The sequence below is a fragment of the Patagioenas fasciata genome, chromosome 1 (assembly GCF_037038585.1).
Source record: "Patagioenas fasciata isolate bPatFas1 chromosome 1, bPatFas1.hap1, whole genome shotgun sequence".
Classification (NCBI taxonomy): Eukaryota; Metazoa; Chordata; class Aves; order Columbiformes; family Columbidae; genus Patagioenas; species Patagioenas fasciata.
In genome coordinates this window covers 175066332-175084834 of record NC_092520.1, presented here as the reverse complement: position 1 = coordinate 175084834, position 18503 = coordinate 175066332, and the positions used below count along the sequence as shown (strand labels likewise).

Genomic DNA, 18503 nt, shown 5'->3' with positions numbered 1-18503 from the left:
GGCCTAGCCCCGCCCCGCCGCCGCGCAGCGGCGGGAAAGTTCTAGAAGCGAAGTTGGCGGCTGAGTTTTGCCCGGCGTGGCGTTTGTCCCCCTCCTCGCTTGGCGCTGTCGCCCACGTCCCCCCGCTGCCAGAGTTTCGCTGTAACCCGAGTCCCTCCTCGCGCCTCCCCTCCGGGCGAGACAGGCGGCCTCCGCGGGCGCCTAAGCCCGTGTGGCGCCGCTCATTGGCGGCGGGGAGGGGCGGGAGGCACCGGGCGCCCGCGCTCGTTGATGGTGTCAGCGCGCGGCGCCGCGCTCCGGGAAGGCCCCGCCAAGCGCGGGCTGGGCCCCGCGGTAACCGCGTCCCGGCGACATGTCGCGCCTGCCGGCCCGGAGGCTCCTGGCGGCGGCCAGGGGCTGGCGCGGCTTCTCAGGTCAGCGACTCCTCCCGCCCCTGCACGCCTCACTGCACCTCAGCGGTGCAGCCCGGCGCGCTGCCGCCAGGTCCTGCCCGCCCCTCTGCAGCCCAGCGCCCGGGGCTGCGGTAACTGACAGCCCGGGGCCCGCTGGGCGTTATCCCTGCTCAGAGCCCGCCCGCCCGGCGGATCTTAGGGCGTCCGTTCCGCGGTGGGTGCGAGGGGCGCGGGATCGCAGCTCCCCCCGGCAGCGGAGTCGTAACCCCGATCACGGTGAAATCGGAGGGCAGAACGGCTCATTGCTTGAAAAATAAAGCAACAATGTGGAAAGTTCCTTGCTGCTTTCAAAATATTAATTTATTTAATGCTTCTTGTGTTCTTCTGTCTCCTTGCAAGGTGTCCTGTTTGTCTTTTGTGTAGACAGAGAAGAACAGTGAAAACCTTTTTAAACTGCACAGAAAACTGTAATTCTGTTTTGCTGCCTGGGTCTCCAGACTGTTACTCCAGTCAATCACCCCATAGTGGGTACTTTATATTATGACTGTCAATTGTTATGCATAACTAATCTTCAAGTAATGGCTAATCATACTGGCTCCCACAGAAAACTCATGGTCTATATGTTCTGCTGTAAGTTTTGAGTCTCAGCTCCCTAAAAGGCAGGCAGCTGTTTTGCTTGCTTATGCTAGTGAAGAGTTGATTATCATCTGTTCCAGAAATCCAGTGCCGTGCTCTGGCAGCATGGTCTGCTTTTATAGTAGGCACATGGTAAGTGACATAAAACGGAACCAGTTTCCAGAACATGAGCTGGTAGCTGTTAGGAAGCTGGTTACCATCTCCTTCCATGTGTGTGATGATTTATATCTAGGCACAAGCTACCATCTGTTACTGAGAATTCCAAAATAGGTAACATTTGTGAGGCTAATATTGAATTTTAGCTTTTGTCTTGTGCACACCCCCAGCTCCCAAATGCACACTTGGATTTTCTTTAAAACTTGTCTGTTTTGGCTGCGTGTGGATTTGGAAGAGAGATACATAACTATGTCCTTCTGATGAACTGTTTTCAATTTGGCTAATGCTACTGTCAAGTTAAAGACATGAACAGGAACTCTTGAATATCTTTCATACAAAAAAAATCACATCATGGTATAAACCTGTAGAATTTGATGTCTTCTTTGTGGAATTGTTGGTAAAAAAAGAACTAGAAGGGCCTTGAAAACTATATAATTGTTCCATATGAGTGGCATTTTTGAAGACATAGTCAACAAAAGATGATATATAGGTGGTGTTCTTCAAGCCCTGCGGTGTTTGAGGGAAGCAAAGGAGGGAGAACAGCCAAGTGCCTACAGGTGCAAATCAACATAGCTTTCTGGGTTTTTTTTCTGGATTGTCAGGTTTAGCATATGTTAATTTTTTTCAAACTGTTTTATGAATATTTGATCATAAGTAGTTGAGTTGTGTGTACATTGTTTTATAAACTACTATGGTACACAACAACTTGAAAAGTAGGAATATTTATGTCCTATAAGGTGAATGAATTCTGCTAAGAGTCAGATGACTGGAGTATAACTCTGCAGTTTGCTAACTGGAAAGCTCTTTTACCTTGACATGGTGTTTTTTTTCCCCTCTAGTTTGTGAGTCATGTGGTCTCCGAAGATTTTCCCTCCAGCCTGCCCAGCAGAAGAAGATTCCAAACCGATATTTGGGCCAGCCCAGCCCCTTCACACACCCACACCTTCTCAAACCAGGTTAGATTCAGCCCTGTATGAGCCAATCATTGGGTTTCTTTCTTGTCTCTATTTTGCTGTGATGTCTAAGACAGAGTATATAAGACAGTAGATTTGCTGAATCGTACAGGTATCTGATTTCAGCCATTTATGATTACCTTCATTAGGCAATAATTATATTTAGTTGTTAATTTCTGTGTTTGAGATGATACTGATTGCAAAAATAGGCTTCAGGTGTTCTCTTTTTTACCTTTTTCTTGTGGAGTGTTTGGTGTTACTGACTTTGATATTTCAGACCTTTCATGGCAGTGGCATTTACTGAGTTTGTTGTCCTGCAAATACATATGGTTTATATTAAGGGGGAGACGCAAGCTGAACTGCTAGAATGCCTCGTATCCAGTGTCTTGTGGGTCACAAAATAAAGGTGTCATTCAGAAAAGGAGACTATGGAGAGACTTACGGCTAGATGGACACCATTTGCCTGAAGAACATGCCCCTTTAAGGAGAGTTTTCAAGCTGTGACAAAAAGAAGAAAAATAAACTTGTGGCTATAAAGTAAGATGATAGTCATGAAAGAGAAGCTGAGGTTGTGCAGTTTTATGAGTTTAATGAAAATGAACATGTAGGTATGAGACAACTGTAGTTAAATCTAAAGAAGAAAAATGGAAGTAAAAACACATTCAAGAATATGTCCAGGAAAACATTCTGATTATGTTATTTTTCCATAGACAGCTATACAGAGAACAGATGAATATGTAACTATGCACTTACATATTTAGCAGTAGAATAATTCAGGTCAGAAGGAACCTCACAGAGTTAGCAGGTCCACCCTCTGCTGAAAGCTGAGCTAACTTCAATATTGTATCAGGTTTCTCAGGGCATTAACAGCTCACAGTAAATGAGGCTGACACTTTAAAAGTACTCACAGCTGAAACACTGCAGATTACTTCTAGCTGCCCATAGTATTTTCCATTTAATAAAGGAGTGATGTTTTCCTTAGAATAATACAGCATTGGTTTATTGCAATTATTGTTTTAAAAAGTAAATGCCTTTAAGGCAAGGAGAATTCCGGGCCTTGCAGTCAGAAGACAAATGGGATTCCCGTGTTCCAGCCTACTGCAGCTTCTGAACTGCACTGGACTGTGTGATAGTTAGAAAGCTGACTGGAATGCAGCAGAGCATAGGAAGTTTGCAGTATTATATTGCAGAAATGTGAGCTCAGATTGCATGAAAACAGTTTCTGTGTTCTCATTTCTAGACCTACAGAGTAAAACGAACTTTATGGTTTTATTTTTATTTTTTTCTTTAAAAAAAAAGAAAAAAACCCCAACTTTTACACCAAATAGGTGTTGGGGATGCATGGTGTTGAAAAGGTGTAAAGTTTAATGCAAATACAAATACAAATGTACAACATACGTGATTTTCTAAACTCGTTTCTCAAACAAAAACATTCTGAATGGAACTTCCCACTCCCACCCCACCCATGCAGGAGTCCACTTACAGTACAAGTCAAATTTCAAATTTTATTCTAGAATTGTCACTCTGTAATATGTTGAAGAGGAAGAAAATATTATGAAAGTAGAAAGTTAACAGTATAAAAATTCAATCTATGTTAAAATAGGATGTTAGCAAAAGTACTGATTAAGGGTTATGTATTGATTTAGATAATAGTTAAAGTGTCTCACATTTTAAAAAATACGTACTTAAGCAGTCGTTGGTTGTTCTTTCAACTTCAGTCTGGTTTTGGTGAGTATCTTGATCACTGTACTTTGTATTCTTCATGACTGGAGCAGTCTAAAGCATACTTTAATCTAAGAGATGGTTTATTTAGAGTCATTAGGAATATAGTATTTAAGTTAGGAAAAGTCCTAATTGCTAATTATTGAGAAAAGCTACATCTGCCTTGGCGAAGATTCCTTCTCTTAACTGGAGTCTGTCGCCAGCCTGCAGTTTGTGATTTCTTTCTGCCGGGGTCTTGTGACCAGTTAAACTCTGCAACCTCGGTGTTTCTGCCTGATCTCCCAGTAGCTGTAATGCTCAGTCCACCCCTTATGGTTTAGAACTAGTTACTTTATGACTTGACCTAGCATGTATTTGAATAGACATTCTAGCTCTATCTGAGGAAATGAATGCCCAGCCACAGGAGATAATCTTCTGTTCAATGTCCAGACGCTGTAAAACCCATCAGTTTTCAGCAGTCAAAGTTCTGTTTGCTTTGCCCCTTTCCTTTTTTTTTACATGTTTTTCTGAAAACACCCATCTGGTTTGGATGTTTGTCTGTATCTGCTGGATTTTGTGCTTTCTCCTTTTGGACAGAAATACATAACAGCAAATCCAATTTGTTGAAATAGATTTCTGTCTTTGTGTGATGAAGGAGCAGATCGAGTGAGGATATGCTGTAGGGGTGGAACCTCAAGAGATGCATGAGAGAGCAATGGGAAGGCAAATGAGGGACTGCACTGAAGCCGTGAATGTAAAACGCATCAGGGGGTAGGCAGGAATCTGGCATGTGACTAGTAAAATATCATGAGTGCCTTGAATTTCTCCATCTGATTTAGTTTGTATTCACAGGAGAGGTAACCCCAGGATTGTCACAGGTGGAATATGCTCTTCGTCGACACAAACTGATGGCGTTAATCCAGAAGGAAGCCCATGGCTGGGGCGGTTCGGACCACACAGTGATTCTGCTGTCCAACCCCACGTACTACATGAGCAATGACATCCCCTATGTTTTCCACCAGGACACGAACTTCCTCTACCTCTGTGGCTTCCAGGAGCCTGACAGCATCCTGGTGTTGCAGAGCATTCCTGGCAAAGCGCTGCCCTCCCACAAGTCCATCCTTTTTGTGCCTCGCCGAGATGCAAGCCGAGAGCTGTGGGACGGGCCCAGATCAGGCACAGATGGGGCAATTGCTCTCACAGGAGTAGATGAAGCTTACACCATCGAGGAGTTCAGGCACTTGGTGGCCAAGCTGAAAGGTAACAAAAAGTGGAGGGGGAATGAGATGAAATGTGGTTTGCAGGGTCTGAATGGTGTGGTCTGCGACACCAGTTCAAGACTATCATGAACTTGGGGAGGTGCAGGAGATACGACAGTATGACAAAGGCAGTTGGAAGTTCTTGTTAGCTTCTTGAGGGTTACCAATGGAAATGTAGTTTTGGAAATAATAGTTTTTCTTCCCCTCTGAATTTCTTGTACACTCATGTGAACACCAGCATGCACGTCTGTGAAACATAAGGAACAGGATAAGCAAGAGAGCATCGCAAACCATGTTACTGTTTCAGTCATATCTTTTTGCTGACGGAGCCAGAACCAGATTAAGTGTAGGAAACTTGATGGTATTTTATTCATAATAGACTTGGAAAATGATCCACACAGGGAGGTTGTTAGTCCACTCACCTTTTTTAGATAGATGTTGACTTATTTTTGAAGTAGACATGTTGTCCTTTAGACATGTACTTCTGCATCTAACATCACCATGTACCCTCAATACTTATAACCCAATGTGAACTTAAATGCATTATAAAATGAAACTGGAGGTTTATGACAGTATAAAAACAGCAAGTGCTTGAGGCATTACACAGATAAATAGAGTTTATGCTGAAGTCTTACATACCATCTCGGATTCTAGTTCTCTTGTTTCAAAAAAGGAATTATCTAAAATAGAAAAGTCACAGAAAGGGCTACAAGGATGATTAAAAGTATGGAGTGTGTGTGAGATACTCGCTGAACAAACCTGCTCAGTTTAAAAAAGCAAAAACAGAAGATAAGGTGTGAAAGGTGTGTATGGTTATGTAAAGCACAGAGAGGATGAGTAGGAATGATTACTTGCTGTCTTTCGTAATTTACAAAGGGAACACTGAAATTATCAGATGGCAGGTTCTTTTCTGCCGGGCAGCTTTCCAGCCACTCTTCCCCAAGCTAGTATACTGTGACAGTAAAAGTGTCGTATGGTCTGTAAATGCAGATTCAGAGGAAATCAATTTCTCAAATATAGCAACAAGTCTAGTTTAGGAGAAATGAGTTTGTTCAGTCTGGGGAGAACATTTCTGCATTTATTTTAATCTGTGTCAGCTTTTGTTTTGTATTCCAGGTGAGTCAAACATTATTTGGTATGACTTCACGAAACCAGTGCACACAGAGCTTCACGCCGACTACATGCAGCCCCTGACCGAGATAAAAGCTCGGCACAAAACCCACATCCAGGGCATCCGACATCTAGTGCAAAACCTTCGGCTGATCAAATCTCCTGCAGAGATTGAAAGGATGAAGATCGCTGGGCGGCTGACGGCAGAGGTATGGGGTCATGTGTTCGCCAAATGAACTGCTGCATTCCTTTAGAGCAGAAAGGGGAGGGAGTTGTGGATGGAGTGATGTGGGCTAGAAGGGCAGCTTTGGTCTAATCCGTTACTGAACTGTTGTGTCTCAACCATGAGCTGGGCTCAGCTCCCTCTACATGAGATTGAGAAACAGGAAGGCTTCTTGGTCTACCAGCTTTTCTCAGTGTAGCTCCAGTGAAGACAAACCAGCAGCTGTTAGACCGAGTTTAAAAGCAGTATCTATTCAGGAACAGGAGCAGCCTCTTTACTCTCTTCCCAACCTCCTTGCTCCTTCCCCACGCTAGTTTCTTTCCCATTTATTCTGTTGATTTTGAAGAAATGGGATTTTTGTGAATGCTTTGCCAGTGTATGTCTGTATTCCCCCTTCTCCCTCAAATACCTTTTGAACTCATTGGCCAATTTAAACAAATCTGACAGATACCTCAAATGCAATCATGTTTTTGTAAATATTATAAAAATAGCCAAATAGAAGAGAGAGGCACAGTTTGTTCTCCTCTGAATAAAGCACCCCTATTCTATGTGAGGGAATCTGTGGCTGTGACAACTTGTAAAATTCCAACCCATGGGATCAGCTTCAACCATCTAATTATTTTTCAAAAACTAGAGTCAATCAGCCACTAAATGTAATTTCACAGGTAACATGGCTTAATCAGTTCTAATCTTGACAGTACTCTGGATTTTCAGTTGCCTCTAGTTCCTGTGTTCTGGCCCAGCTGATTTTAGGCTTTCCTCAAAAGACAACAGGTAAAAAACAAACAAGCAAACAAAACCAAACCAACACCAAAACTAACAACAAAAAACAAATCAAAACCAAAGTAACTACCCTCAAGTTCAGGCTCCTTTGCTAACTGAAAGGCCCTTCTTTTTCACAGGCTTTCATAGAAACAATGTTCGCCAGCAAATCGCCGGTAGATGAAGCCTTTCTGTATGCAAAGGTGAGTACTTTGTGGTTGGAGGCAAGATAGAAAGGCTGAATGTTGGTTATCCTTCCAGGAAACTAGAAATATCAGATGTCTCTATAATGCGCCTCCCACTGCAGAACCTTTCTCCTTTACCCAACTTGTGTGGTTCCTAAGATGTGCACAAAACTCATTGTGAGGAATTCTTCAGCTGGACTTCCTGTACCCTTACTGAAGAATGTAGTGGTTGTTGAAGTTTATCTGCTATTGATGTCTTTTTTCTGTTGTATTTAAAACCAAAACCTGCTAAACAATCAGAGATAAAGTTATTATCTTATTCAATAATATGGTTGTATCATATATAATTTAAGTAGTTACACCACCTGATTGTGAAGCCTGCTTCTCTTGACTCTAGCCTCTTAATACATCAGGTTAGCACAGCTGTCTTGAAGCAATGTAGACACCTCTCAGTTACAAAATAAGGACTAATTGGCCTGTGCATTTGGTAAGGAATTTTGTAAGGACTTGCAGTGAGATGCCTGTTTGAGAAACATCAGCAGGCTTTGACCCTCTGTTATAACGTAGATGAGTCTGTGCTGACATGGCACTGAGAAGCAGTACTGACTTGTAAAGAAAATTATTTTCATTAAAGTGTATTTTACAGATCAATTTTTCACTCCAGATCAGGATTATAAAACCTGCTTTACTACATGTAGGCATCCTGGAGTGTTGTGTCCCACGTCATTTTGGTAATTATAGAAAAGACATGTTATTAATGTATTGAAGATTTAGAGGGTCTTTATAGGTGCAAGTTTTTTAATTTCCATGCTTTTATCAGCTTTATCACTCTAGAAAGGTAAAAAAAAATCTTGAGCATTTTTGGTTTTACCCTTTGCATATCAAGGTAGTGCATGCTTTCAAACCTCAATTCAACAGAGTCATGAAAATAGATACTACTGTAAATATGCTGGTAAATTGTAATTTTAAAATACAACAGCAAAACACAACTGTTACCATGCTGACATTTAGGATCTTTGAGAATTGTTTTATGGTAACTGAGAGCATTACTTTATATAACAACAAATCCTCACCTAGGTTTATGACAACGTAATGAATGTTTGATACAGTATTGAACAGTTTGTACTAAAAAGAGATTTCACGAGACCAGATGCAGGCTTAAAACACTCTTGGATAGTTCTGTATTTTTTCCTTCCAGTCTTCCTGGAAAACCTTCAAGGCTGCTTTCATTTAGTGAATTCACTTTCCAGTTTCACTTTGTGTTGTACAACTTAAGAAAACAGTTGTAGGACATTAATTATAATAGCCCCGGGATAGTTAACCATCTGAATCGGCACTAACAGTCTGCTCTTCTCTGAATTGGTATTGCAGTTTGAATTCGAGTGTCGGGCCCGTGGTGCTGACATCTTGGCCTACCCCCCTGTTGTTGCTGGTGGCAATAGATCAAACACTTTGCACTATGTGAAGAACAATCAGCTCATCAAGGTAAACCATATGCTGTCCAATGATTTACAGTGCAGTGCTGTGACATGCTGTTGCCATATGTATGCCCTTGCTGCTCTTGGTTTTGACTGAACAGATCAAAACAAATATATGTTTTCAAGTGAGCAGAGGAAAGGATTCCTGCCCTGGTTAGTTTTACAGTCAGTGAAAGATTAACTTCACTCTTTGCACTTTCTGCAGTATTTTCTGAACAGTGGAGGTACTAGCAAACAAGCTTGCAGATAACTTCATTTAGTGAGCACATGTACTGCCACACTGTGTGCAGCAGCATGTGGTGCTGGGTGGGTTTCTCACCTCACGAAAGAGAGGGACCACTGCAGCAGGCAGAGCCAAGGCACTTTGGGGATCTTCTGCTGTCACTTGCATTGCTTGGCCTTGCCCTGCAACATAGAATCGTAGAATCAGTTTGGTTGGGAAAGAACTTCGAGATCATCGAGTCCAACCATTAATGTAACTTCCACGTCCCTAAGAGCCTCATCTATGCATATTTTAAACACCTCCAGCGATGGTTATTCCACCACTTCCCTGGGCAGCCCGTTCCAGTGCCTGACAGCCCTTTCCATGAAGAAATTTTTCTTAATATCCCATCTAGCATAAGGTGCAAGAGTGCATTCTTGCTCTGGCAAAGCTGAAAAACATTTCAGACTCCATATAGGCCAGCAGAGCTGGTAAGGGGAACAAGGAGGGAAAGGATCAGCGTTAAATGCTGAGAGGTGGATTAGATGGCTGTAGGTAAATTGATGGGTCATGTCTTGTCTTATTCTGAAGAGTCACATTATTGAGGTGAACCCATTCCAGCTTTCCTGACAATACACCTTTAGATTCAGATAAGTATTTTCGGGAGCAGTATTCCCCCACTGCTGTTGTCAAAATTCACTTTTCAGAGGAGCATATTTTTCCTCTGCCTTAATGCAGGATGAAACTTTCCCACCAGCATTGTCTTTTCTTGAAGCTGGCATGCTAGCAGACCTTGAAATGATCAGCAGAGACAGACATACAAAAGATATGACAGGCTGCTTTTGGCAGGAAGAAGCCTCCTTTGTTGTCCTGTCATCCAAGGTCAGGCGTGCTCAGATAACTCCAGTTGCTTGTGTTAATGTTGTTCAGCTAAATGATTGTCACTTGGTTTTTTTCAAAATTGTTAGGTAGGAGGTTAAACCCATAAACTTGACTCTTCTTTTTCCTTTGTGTGCTACTTCCTACAGATCTTGTTGCCAGATAGCTTAACAAAGTGTCTAATTTGGAAGGTATCTGAAGGCTGCATGTGGCCTCATGTGGACGTCATTCAGTCTAGCACTTAGTAGGCTCAGCTTTAAAGAAAGAGGACAAGATGCACTTACTGGACAATGAAATCACAGGCTGAATTCCCTTAGCCGATAAATTGTTACTGAGCTTGTTTAATTGCTTGGAAGAGGGCAGGTGCTATAATGTCATATTTTACTTAAAGAATTGAACCAGATATTCTGAAGAAGTTAAAAATGCAATTTAAATGGATATTTAGTGGCCTGTCTGTTCAATGGATAGTGATATCTGCTCACTGCTAGTTTATCTACTGTGTGTTTGTGGCACATAACTGTACACAATGAATAGTAGCTATCACTGGAAGCAGTGCTAGCAATGAAATTCTACTGCTTATTTTTTACCTTAACATGCTAGAATTATTCCTTGTCTCCTGGTTTTGGCTAGGATAGAATTAATTTTCTTCCCAGTAGCTGATATGCTGTGTTGTGGGTTTGGGATGAGAATAATGTTGATAACACAGAGATGTTTTAGTTTTTGCTGAGCGGTGCTTACACAGAGTCACGGCCTTTTCTGTTTCTCACCACTCCACCAGCAAGTGGGCTGGGAGTGCAGAAGAAGTTGAGAGTGGACATGACTGGGACAGGTGGACCCAGGTGGCCAAAGGGATGTTCCATACCATATGATGTCATTCTCAATAGGTAAACTAGAGGGGAAACTGGCCAGGGGGCCACTGCTTGGGGACAGGCTGGGCATCGACTGGCAGGTAGTGAGCAATTGCATTGTGCATTGCTTTTTTTCTATATTATACTATTAGTATTTTCCCTTCCTTTTCTGCCCTATTAAACTGTCCTTATCTCAATACACAAGGTTTACCTATTTTTCCTGATTCTTTCCCCCATCCCACTGGATAGAGTGAGTGAGCAATTGGCTGCGTGGTGCTCAGCTGCCTACCGGGTTAAAAACTGCCTTGTCATTCCACATCACGGCTGCTGGCACAATCACAGATCTGTGGAGTGAATCTCTGTAAAAGGCCTTGGATTGCAAGTAGCATAAATCCATAGTGAATTTAATCCAAACTTTTTACAGATCTCACTACTCTATTTGTAGTTAGACCCTTTAAGGAGGGAAAGCAAAGCAGTGGGTTTATTCCTGCTCCTTTGTCTTTTTTGCATGGCGTTTTGGAAGATGTGCAGTCAGTGATTTGATAGACATGGAACAGGTTTGCTGAAGTGAACTGGAGGTTCACATCGTCTTAAGTTTTTTCTTCATCACCAGACAGATTTAGAAGTATATCTTAGAGCAGTCAGGGCAGTCCCAGAAGTGAACAGAGAGGACAGTACAAGCTATTCAGTAGTGCATTTACAGTAGTGATACACTGTCGGAGAAGTGATTTTGCTGGTTCTTCCTACCTTGTGACAAGGCTAAATCTCTAGCCATTGCTGATCATGTGGGTAGCTCAGAAATCTATGGTTTTTGTTGCAAAACCCTTCTGTCTCAATCACTGGTATAATTTGCTGGTGTAGGCGATGCAGGTTTAAATGGGACTGCTCTCTCAGAGTGCAAAATAGTGGAAGGAAAATGTCTTTTTTCACTCCAAAGTGTTTGAAAATCAGCATGTTCAGGCTGTAGATAAGCATAACAGTCAGAGACTACCTTGCAGAGAAACAATCTGACTGAAATAGCTTAATTATAAGCACCTGGGTTGTTGCTCTGCAAAAGGAATTCACATTTCTGCAGCTGCTTTGCAGAAATAAATACATAATCTTCTTTCTTGCTCTCAGACAGATAAATCAATTTGGTTAATAGTTGGACTGACCCACAGGGCATTTTTTCCTGTTATTCTCCAGGATGGTGAACTGGTCTTACTAGATGGTGGATGTGAGTCTTCCTGCTATGTAAGTGACATCACGCGTACCTGGCCCGTCAACGGAAGGTATGCTTCAATAATGCGATTTTGAAGAACTTTGAGAAGCTCTTAAATAATTGATGGAATGAGTGTATGTGTGTTTAATCTCTGTGTGAGTATTTTTAACATATCTCATTTTGTGGTTCTTCAGAGTAATCAAATTATATAAACTAATCTTTCAGCATGAGAAGCTGAATTCCCACTGTCTCATTAATTACTGCATGAAAATGTGTGATTACTGCTATTTTCACCTATTACAGCATGCTTAAAGTGCAGAGAGGGCTTTTATGCCTTCAGCTGTGGCTGACTGTGGTTATATGTAAAAGAACAGGAGTTTAGTTGACCTGTACATAGCTCTGTCAGTTGTGGATTTGTTGGTGTGTTGTCTCGGTGGTTCTGTGTTTAATTCCTATATGTTTTGATCCAAGTGCATTCTTTTTCCTGTAGTACCTTTGCCTTGCTTTGGGGTTAGGTTGTCAGCTGAGAAGCTCTGCCCTGACCCAGTGTATGGAAGAGCATGTTGGAGTGATGCTTTGTCTGGCATTTCATATATGGAGCGAGTTGCTTTCTGTTCTGACTTTCCCTTCTCCAGCACTGAACTGAATCTGTCCCAAAACAGGTTCTGGTTAGAGGTTTCATTGTGAGAACTGTCATTTGTTCCTTTTCTCAATGGTTTTCAGGTTCACCAAACCCCAAGCAGAACTGTACCAGGCTGTCCTGGATATTCAGAAGTCCTGCCTGAGCCTCTGCTCCCCAGGCGTGAGCCTAGAAAATATCTACAGCCTCATGCTGAGCCTTATTGGACAGAAACTGAAAGAGTTGGGGGTTCTAAAGAGCAGCATCACTGACAACCACTTCTTCAAGGTACTCTAAGTTTTTTTTACTCCAGCTTCTTCCCCACTAGGCCTGACTGTTTTCTCCTTGGGTTATGGTAGTGGCTTCAGTTTGGCTCAGGAATGTGCTTTTGAGATTAATCATCTAATTGTCCCCACTCACTATGCTTTAATTCATATTGCGGGGTGGTCTCAGCACAGGATTGGATTTCTCGCAGACAAGGCTAAATTGAAGGTGTGTTTCAACCATTCAGTGCACAATTTAGTCTCAAGTAGCCCCCCAGCCTTATGTGCACATAGTGTAAAAATTTGTTCTTCAACACTTGCTGTTTCTTTCTGTGGATCCATTCCCATTGTTCTGCACTACTTGTTAGTGTAGGCGCAGCTTTAGAGTACAGTCTGAAGGGACCTGTAGAGACACTGGCACTAACACAAAATTCTGGGTCCAGGGCTGGCTGCAAGCAATTAGTCATATTTTTGCGATCTGTTGAACATAGCATAAATCTGCAGTGCATCAAAAGATGCAGCCTATTCTCAGTTGTTCCACCTGCTGCCTCTTCTGCACGATTTTGTGTCAGCGTTGGGATTCACAGAACTACCTGGTGAACAGACTGGGGAACTGATCTGCTGTAGAGCTGAACCTGCAGACAAAAACAGGACTGATTGGCAGTTTGAGTTTATTTGGTCCCACTCGCTACAAACCTGCGTGATTGCTGGTGTCAATACAAGAAAGATGGTGGAACCAGGTGACAGAACTACCCCTTTGGCAGCTGCATGGATCTCTGCCAGATTTAATTGTCCCACAGTGTCAGTGCAGTAACAGCACAGTGTTCTCTCCTGCCAACGGAGGCTATCATGATGGTCTCTCTCAGCAGGTGGCAGCACAGCCAGATGATACCAGCATCTGCAGCTCAGTCCCAGTGAATGTGAGGGGCATGAGGCACAGGAGGAGTTAGCTCTTTGATTCCAGCTGTCAAGAAACTCCACCCTGGAGGGAGGGGGATTAAGATGATGCAGGGGGAGGTGGTGTCAGTGCCCTGTAGAGGTAGATTAAAATCCTGCTGTAGCTGCTGAGTGAAATCAGCACAGCATTCACTCTGCCAGGCATAGGAGACCTTTTTGCCACATCATGTATCAGCTGTATCAGCTGCTGTTGGTTGTCACGGTCTGCTGATGGGAGCAACACAGGGCTTGGATGTTTAAGGGGTGGAAAGGGTTGGGGAAGCAAAGCTTGGTGAGCTGACAACTAAAGTCTTGCCTGACATGCTGAGGTAGTGAAGGGCTTGGACTCTTCTTCTCAGTGAGGGGGAAGGGCAGCCTGCAACATGCTCATAGTAGGCGCCTGGTACACATGGCTTTTGATGGCTATCCAGTTCTGGTAAATGGAAGACAGCCCCTGATGACCTAGTCATGGCAGTAAGATTGCTAGTTAAGCACATGTAACTGTTCTGTCTCTTCTCCCTAGCTTGTGTATTGGAACAAGAGATTAGGCTGTGTTTAACTGCCTCCATGACACTTGTTTTGTCTTCTGCTAGGCTGTTCGAAAGTACTGCCCACATCATGTGGGCCATTACTTGGGCATGGATGTTCATGATACCCCAGATATATCTCGATCGCTCCCGCTCCAGCCAGGCATGGTGATAACCATTGAACCAGGTAAAAAGATGTGCAATCAGTGGTGGACCAAAATATGCCAGCACTGAGGATAACAGTGTTGCTTTGAGTAGTTAGTTGATCCCTTAGACCAAAGCATTCAGGTCCTTTCTGGTGAAACTGAAAATTATCACAGTATTAGAAAACATTAAGTTATTCCCCTCCCAAAGTCATTACAGTATTAGAAAACTCTATTTCTCTCCCAAACAGAACATATTGTGGGAGTATACTCTCAGAAAAAGTGTGTCCAGCAGGAAGCAGAGTAATGTAGACCTCAGACTGCTAGTGTTTGACCCAGAGCAGCACAGATCAATTGCAGTGCAGAGAAGCAGGGTAAATTCACTCGTGCTGTGTTCTGTGTTACTGTGACTGTCCTGTCACAGGTAGTGTGAGTCTCAAGCATTGCAGTCTGCAATTGCAGGCATTCACAACTTAGCTTTGCGAATTAGGCATTTCACAATGAATCAATCTTTCTGCTTTTCACTGCATTTGGAGTTGTCAGCTGGAAACTGATACTTAATGCTTGGCTCTTCTCTCTATTCAGAACATTGTTAAAATCGTCATTGTGAACGTAGTGTTGAGAGCAAGAAGTGCGAAGGCCAGCTGCAATTGTGGAAGTTTTTATTAACATGCTAGTGTCTGTAGGCACAGAGGGACACTTTCCTTTCTTAGCCCACCAACTGCCATGAGTGAGGGGAAAGAGAGCAGCTTTCCTTACTAAAATTTTTCAGAATCAAAGTCGTTATGTTGCTGAAAATCCAACCATGCTCTCATGGTTGTTCAGTAAGGGAACGGTGTTTTTCTGGATTGTGTTGTGTGTTTTAATTCTCTTCCTTCTTTCAGGCATTTATATCCCTGAGGATGATGTGAGTGCCCCTGAGAGATTTCGTGGCATTGGTGTGCGCATTGAGGATGACGTTGTGATAACAGAGGACGCACCTCTCATCTTGTCTGCCAACTGTCCCAAGGAGATCTACCACATCGAGCAGATCTGTGGCCGCAGCTCATGATGCCCCTTCTCTGCCTCTTCTGTGCTTCTCAGGAGATGCAGCCCTGCAGTGATGCAGATCCCTGTAGTCAAGTGATGGAGGGTGTGGACAGTTGATGGCAGATTCCAAGACTGGGGCTGGGAAGTGGAATGCAAAAGGCTTGGGTACTGAGGGATAAAAAAGCAAAGCAGCCTTCTCCATGTGCATTTTCCTTCTGATTTGTTTAGTGCTGATGTTGAGCTGTTGTAGGGCATGGGGATGGATTCTTCTCTCTGCTATGTGCATCCATCTGTTCTGGTGCCCTTGGAGGGATTAATTTTGTCAGTCCCACCAGGAGGGCTTCTGCCTGGTCCCTCTCCAGACACACAGGTGCAACTGCTGAGACCAGGGCCTGGTTGTTTACCCTTCAGTAGTAGTTTCACAACAGTCAGATTTTAACAGTGAAACTTCAATAAATTGTGTTTTGGAGGAATAAGGTGTGTCAAACAGCTTTGATTTTTATAGAGCCCTGGAAAGTAGGGGTTTGGTAGTTAGGAAGATGGGTTTGGTTTAGAAGTAGTTTTATCTGAAGCTGGTGGAGAACGCTTTTAGTATTATAAGGGTATAGATGTGTTTGGGCCTTGTTCTAGGAGATGCAAAATAGGCCAACAGCAGGGAAAAACAGCTCTGGTCATTCAGCTTATTGGGGTGTTTAGTAATTTCAGACAGCACAGATATAGGGCTCAGGAGGTTGGACAAACCCACTCCTGCTGTCTTCCATGTCCTCTTTTGTCCCAACTGTCCATTCCAGTCTCCTATTCAGAGCCCGCCTCTCTCCTGGGAAGCAGGGCCGTGCTGGGCTCTGCTGGCGAGCTGCTGGTTGTTACCTACATGGCAGGTGTCCAATTCTGGGACAGTCACAGCACCTTTCAGGTTCATGCTGTAAATGCCAGCAACTTCAGCAGTGCATTTTTGAAGAGTCTGCACTATGACAAGTTGCAAGTCTTTATATGGTTTTTCTAAAATAATTCTCCTTTTCAAAACACTGAGGGTGTAGTCACAGCTGCCTTTTGGGTTTTGCTGAGTGAAATCAGTAACTAATGCTCTGTGATAATATTTTTGAGGCAACGGTTAGTGTCCAGGATGGATGAGAAGTAAAGAGTTGTCTTCCCTCAACATCAGCCTACCACCCGGGCCATTGTATGCAGTAGTAAATACACCTACTAGAGGCAAACTGTGTATTTACTGAAAGTATGTTGACAGTTATTTAACATGTCTGAAAAATACCTCTCATCAGTGCATGTCATTTTATTTATGCTTGCTTTTGCATCACATCATCTTCCTTCCTTTGTGATGGTAGTTTTCAGTATTTTTTGTCTGTCATTCTTAATTTTCTCTTCTTTTCCTATATTGTCTATTTTTGACCAACTATAATGTCACTGTTTCCTAGTCCATTTTACTTTCCAGTCAAAGTCACTGCCTTTTCCTGGGTTTGCCCTAATTCCCCACATTGAATGTAGTCAGAAGCGTGTGGGGAAGGTAGTCAGGGTTCCTTAGCTCACCCTCTTGCTCTGTTGCTGTGTAACCTCTAGCAAAACCTGCTTTTTATTTTTCTTTTCCTTTAATTTTCATGTCACTTAGTGAAGGCCAAATCGACAGTGTCTTGCATCTCTTACTGCTTTTAATGGGAGCTGGGTGCATGCGCTGAGGTTTGAATTTGGCACTTGAAAGGCAGCCAAAGACATACTATAACTTTATTTTTTAAACATGATGAAAAGTAAATGCTTGTACAAAGTTTAGTGTATCAAGTTTCATCTAGTTAAGAGAATCTGCTCATCTTTGATGGAAGCCTTTGTCAGGTGTTCATGTGTTACAGTGATACATACAGTGTGAATTGTTAGAAGGCAGGCTTGTTAAGTGTGGACGCAGAGCTGGTGAATACTTTTGATGTTATTCTGATCTGTAACATATTTGTTGTTCCAATTACACCTGTTGGAGCCATGTCAACTGAGACAAATCTTGAATTTTGGAACTATGTAAGGAACTTAAAATAACATTAACCTGAGAGCTACATGTATGTGCTTATCTGCACATCTGCCCATGTACCTAACAGAGTTAATAATTGTACTTACTGTAAATAAGCCTTTGAAATACATACGAAAAAGTTATTTTTAAAATAAAACAATTTGTAGAAAGCAATTTATTGGGCCATTGAGTTGCATGGCTGTCAAACAGATAAAAGCAGCTCCAGGAAGGGCATTGTTTTTCAGGGAGATTTATAAATTATCTGTAACCTATTTGGACTTGAAATAACATTGTCAAATGTAGGCATGCTCTAATTCCTACTCCTTTTGAAAAGCTCCTGCAGCTTGCAAACAGTTTCTGTCAGTAAATAAGTGTTGTGGGGAGTAATGTATCTACTGGGGCTGCTGCGCCCCACCATGCCAAGCGTGTCAGATTTAGGCTGTGTTGCTCCATGTTCTGTAATTCTTCCACAGTGTTTAGCCATTTCTTCAGCATAAACTGCTGCTAATGTCTTGAATCTGTTGTTCCATGTAAAGAAGAGTGCGTTTTGCAGAATATATTAAATATGAGTCTTAACAACCTAAATTTTTGAAGGCTTTTTCTCCCAGAGGTGCGTAATTGGTGTCCCTTGAACACAATCAAGTCCATGAATATTTTACATGACAAGAAACACTGAAGAACCCCTTCTCTGGCTGCAGGTACCCAGAACATACCTGCAAAAAGGTCTGTCCCATCCTTTCAGATTGACTGGTTTTGCCACAGGGGAGGCTCCTCGCTCCAACCACTTGGGTCCAGGAGCAGCGCTTGGTGGCAGCACAAGGTGCCAGGTGCCTGATGAGGGTGTTGGTGGGATCACAGGCAAGTTCACTTGGGGAGAGATTTTATTGCAGCTGACTCACAGGTGTTAAGGGCGTCAGAGTACAAGAGAAAATGAGAGCCGGCCATCCCTGTGGAGAAGACACTTTGCTTTCGGAGGAAGCCCAGGAGCCTTTTCTT

The 18503-nt window shown here is 42.9% G+C and overlaps 1 protein-coding gene and 1 long non-coding RNA gene across 2 annotated transcripts; one reads left to right on the top strand and one right to left on the bottom strand.

Annotated features, from left to right (window-relative positions):
- The first annotated feature begins 263 nt into the window (after positions 1–263).
- Positions 264–18092, top strand: XPNPEP3 (X-prolyl aminopeptidase 3). Its single transcript, XM_065852573.2, has 10 exons — positions 264–413; positions 2024–2140; positions 4691–5098; positions 6214–6416; positions 7333–7395; positions 8749–8862; positions 11970–12055; positions 12709–12892; positions 14397–14517; positions 15358–18092. The coding sequence occupies exons 1-10, from the start codon at positions 353–355 to the stop codon at positions 15522–15524; spliced, it is 1524 nt and encodes a 507-aa protein (XP_065708645.1). The 5' UTR covers positions 264–352; the 3' UTR covers positions 15525–18092.
- On the bottom strand, positions 2091–4210 carry LOC139826311 (uncharacterized). The gene is made up of 3 exons (XR_011736250.1): positions 3823–4210; positions 2580–2635; positions 2091–2451 (listed from the first exon to the last, which is right to left on the bottom strand). It is a non-coding gene; the product is annotated as an uncharacterized lncRNA (long non-coding RNA).
- Positions 18093–18503: the final 411 nt, after the last annotated feature.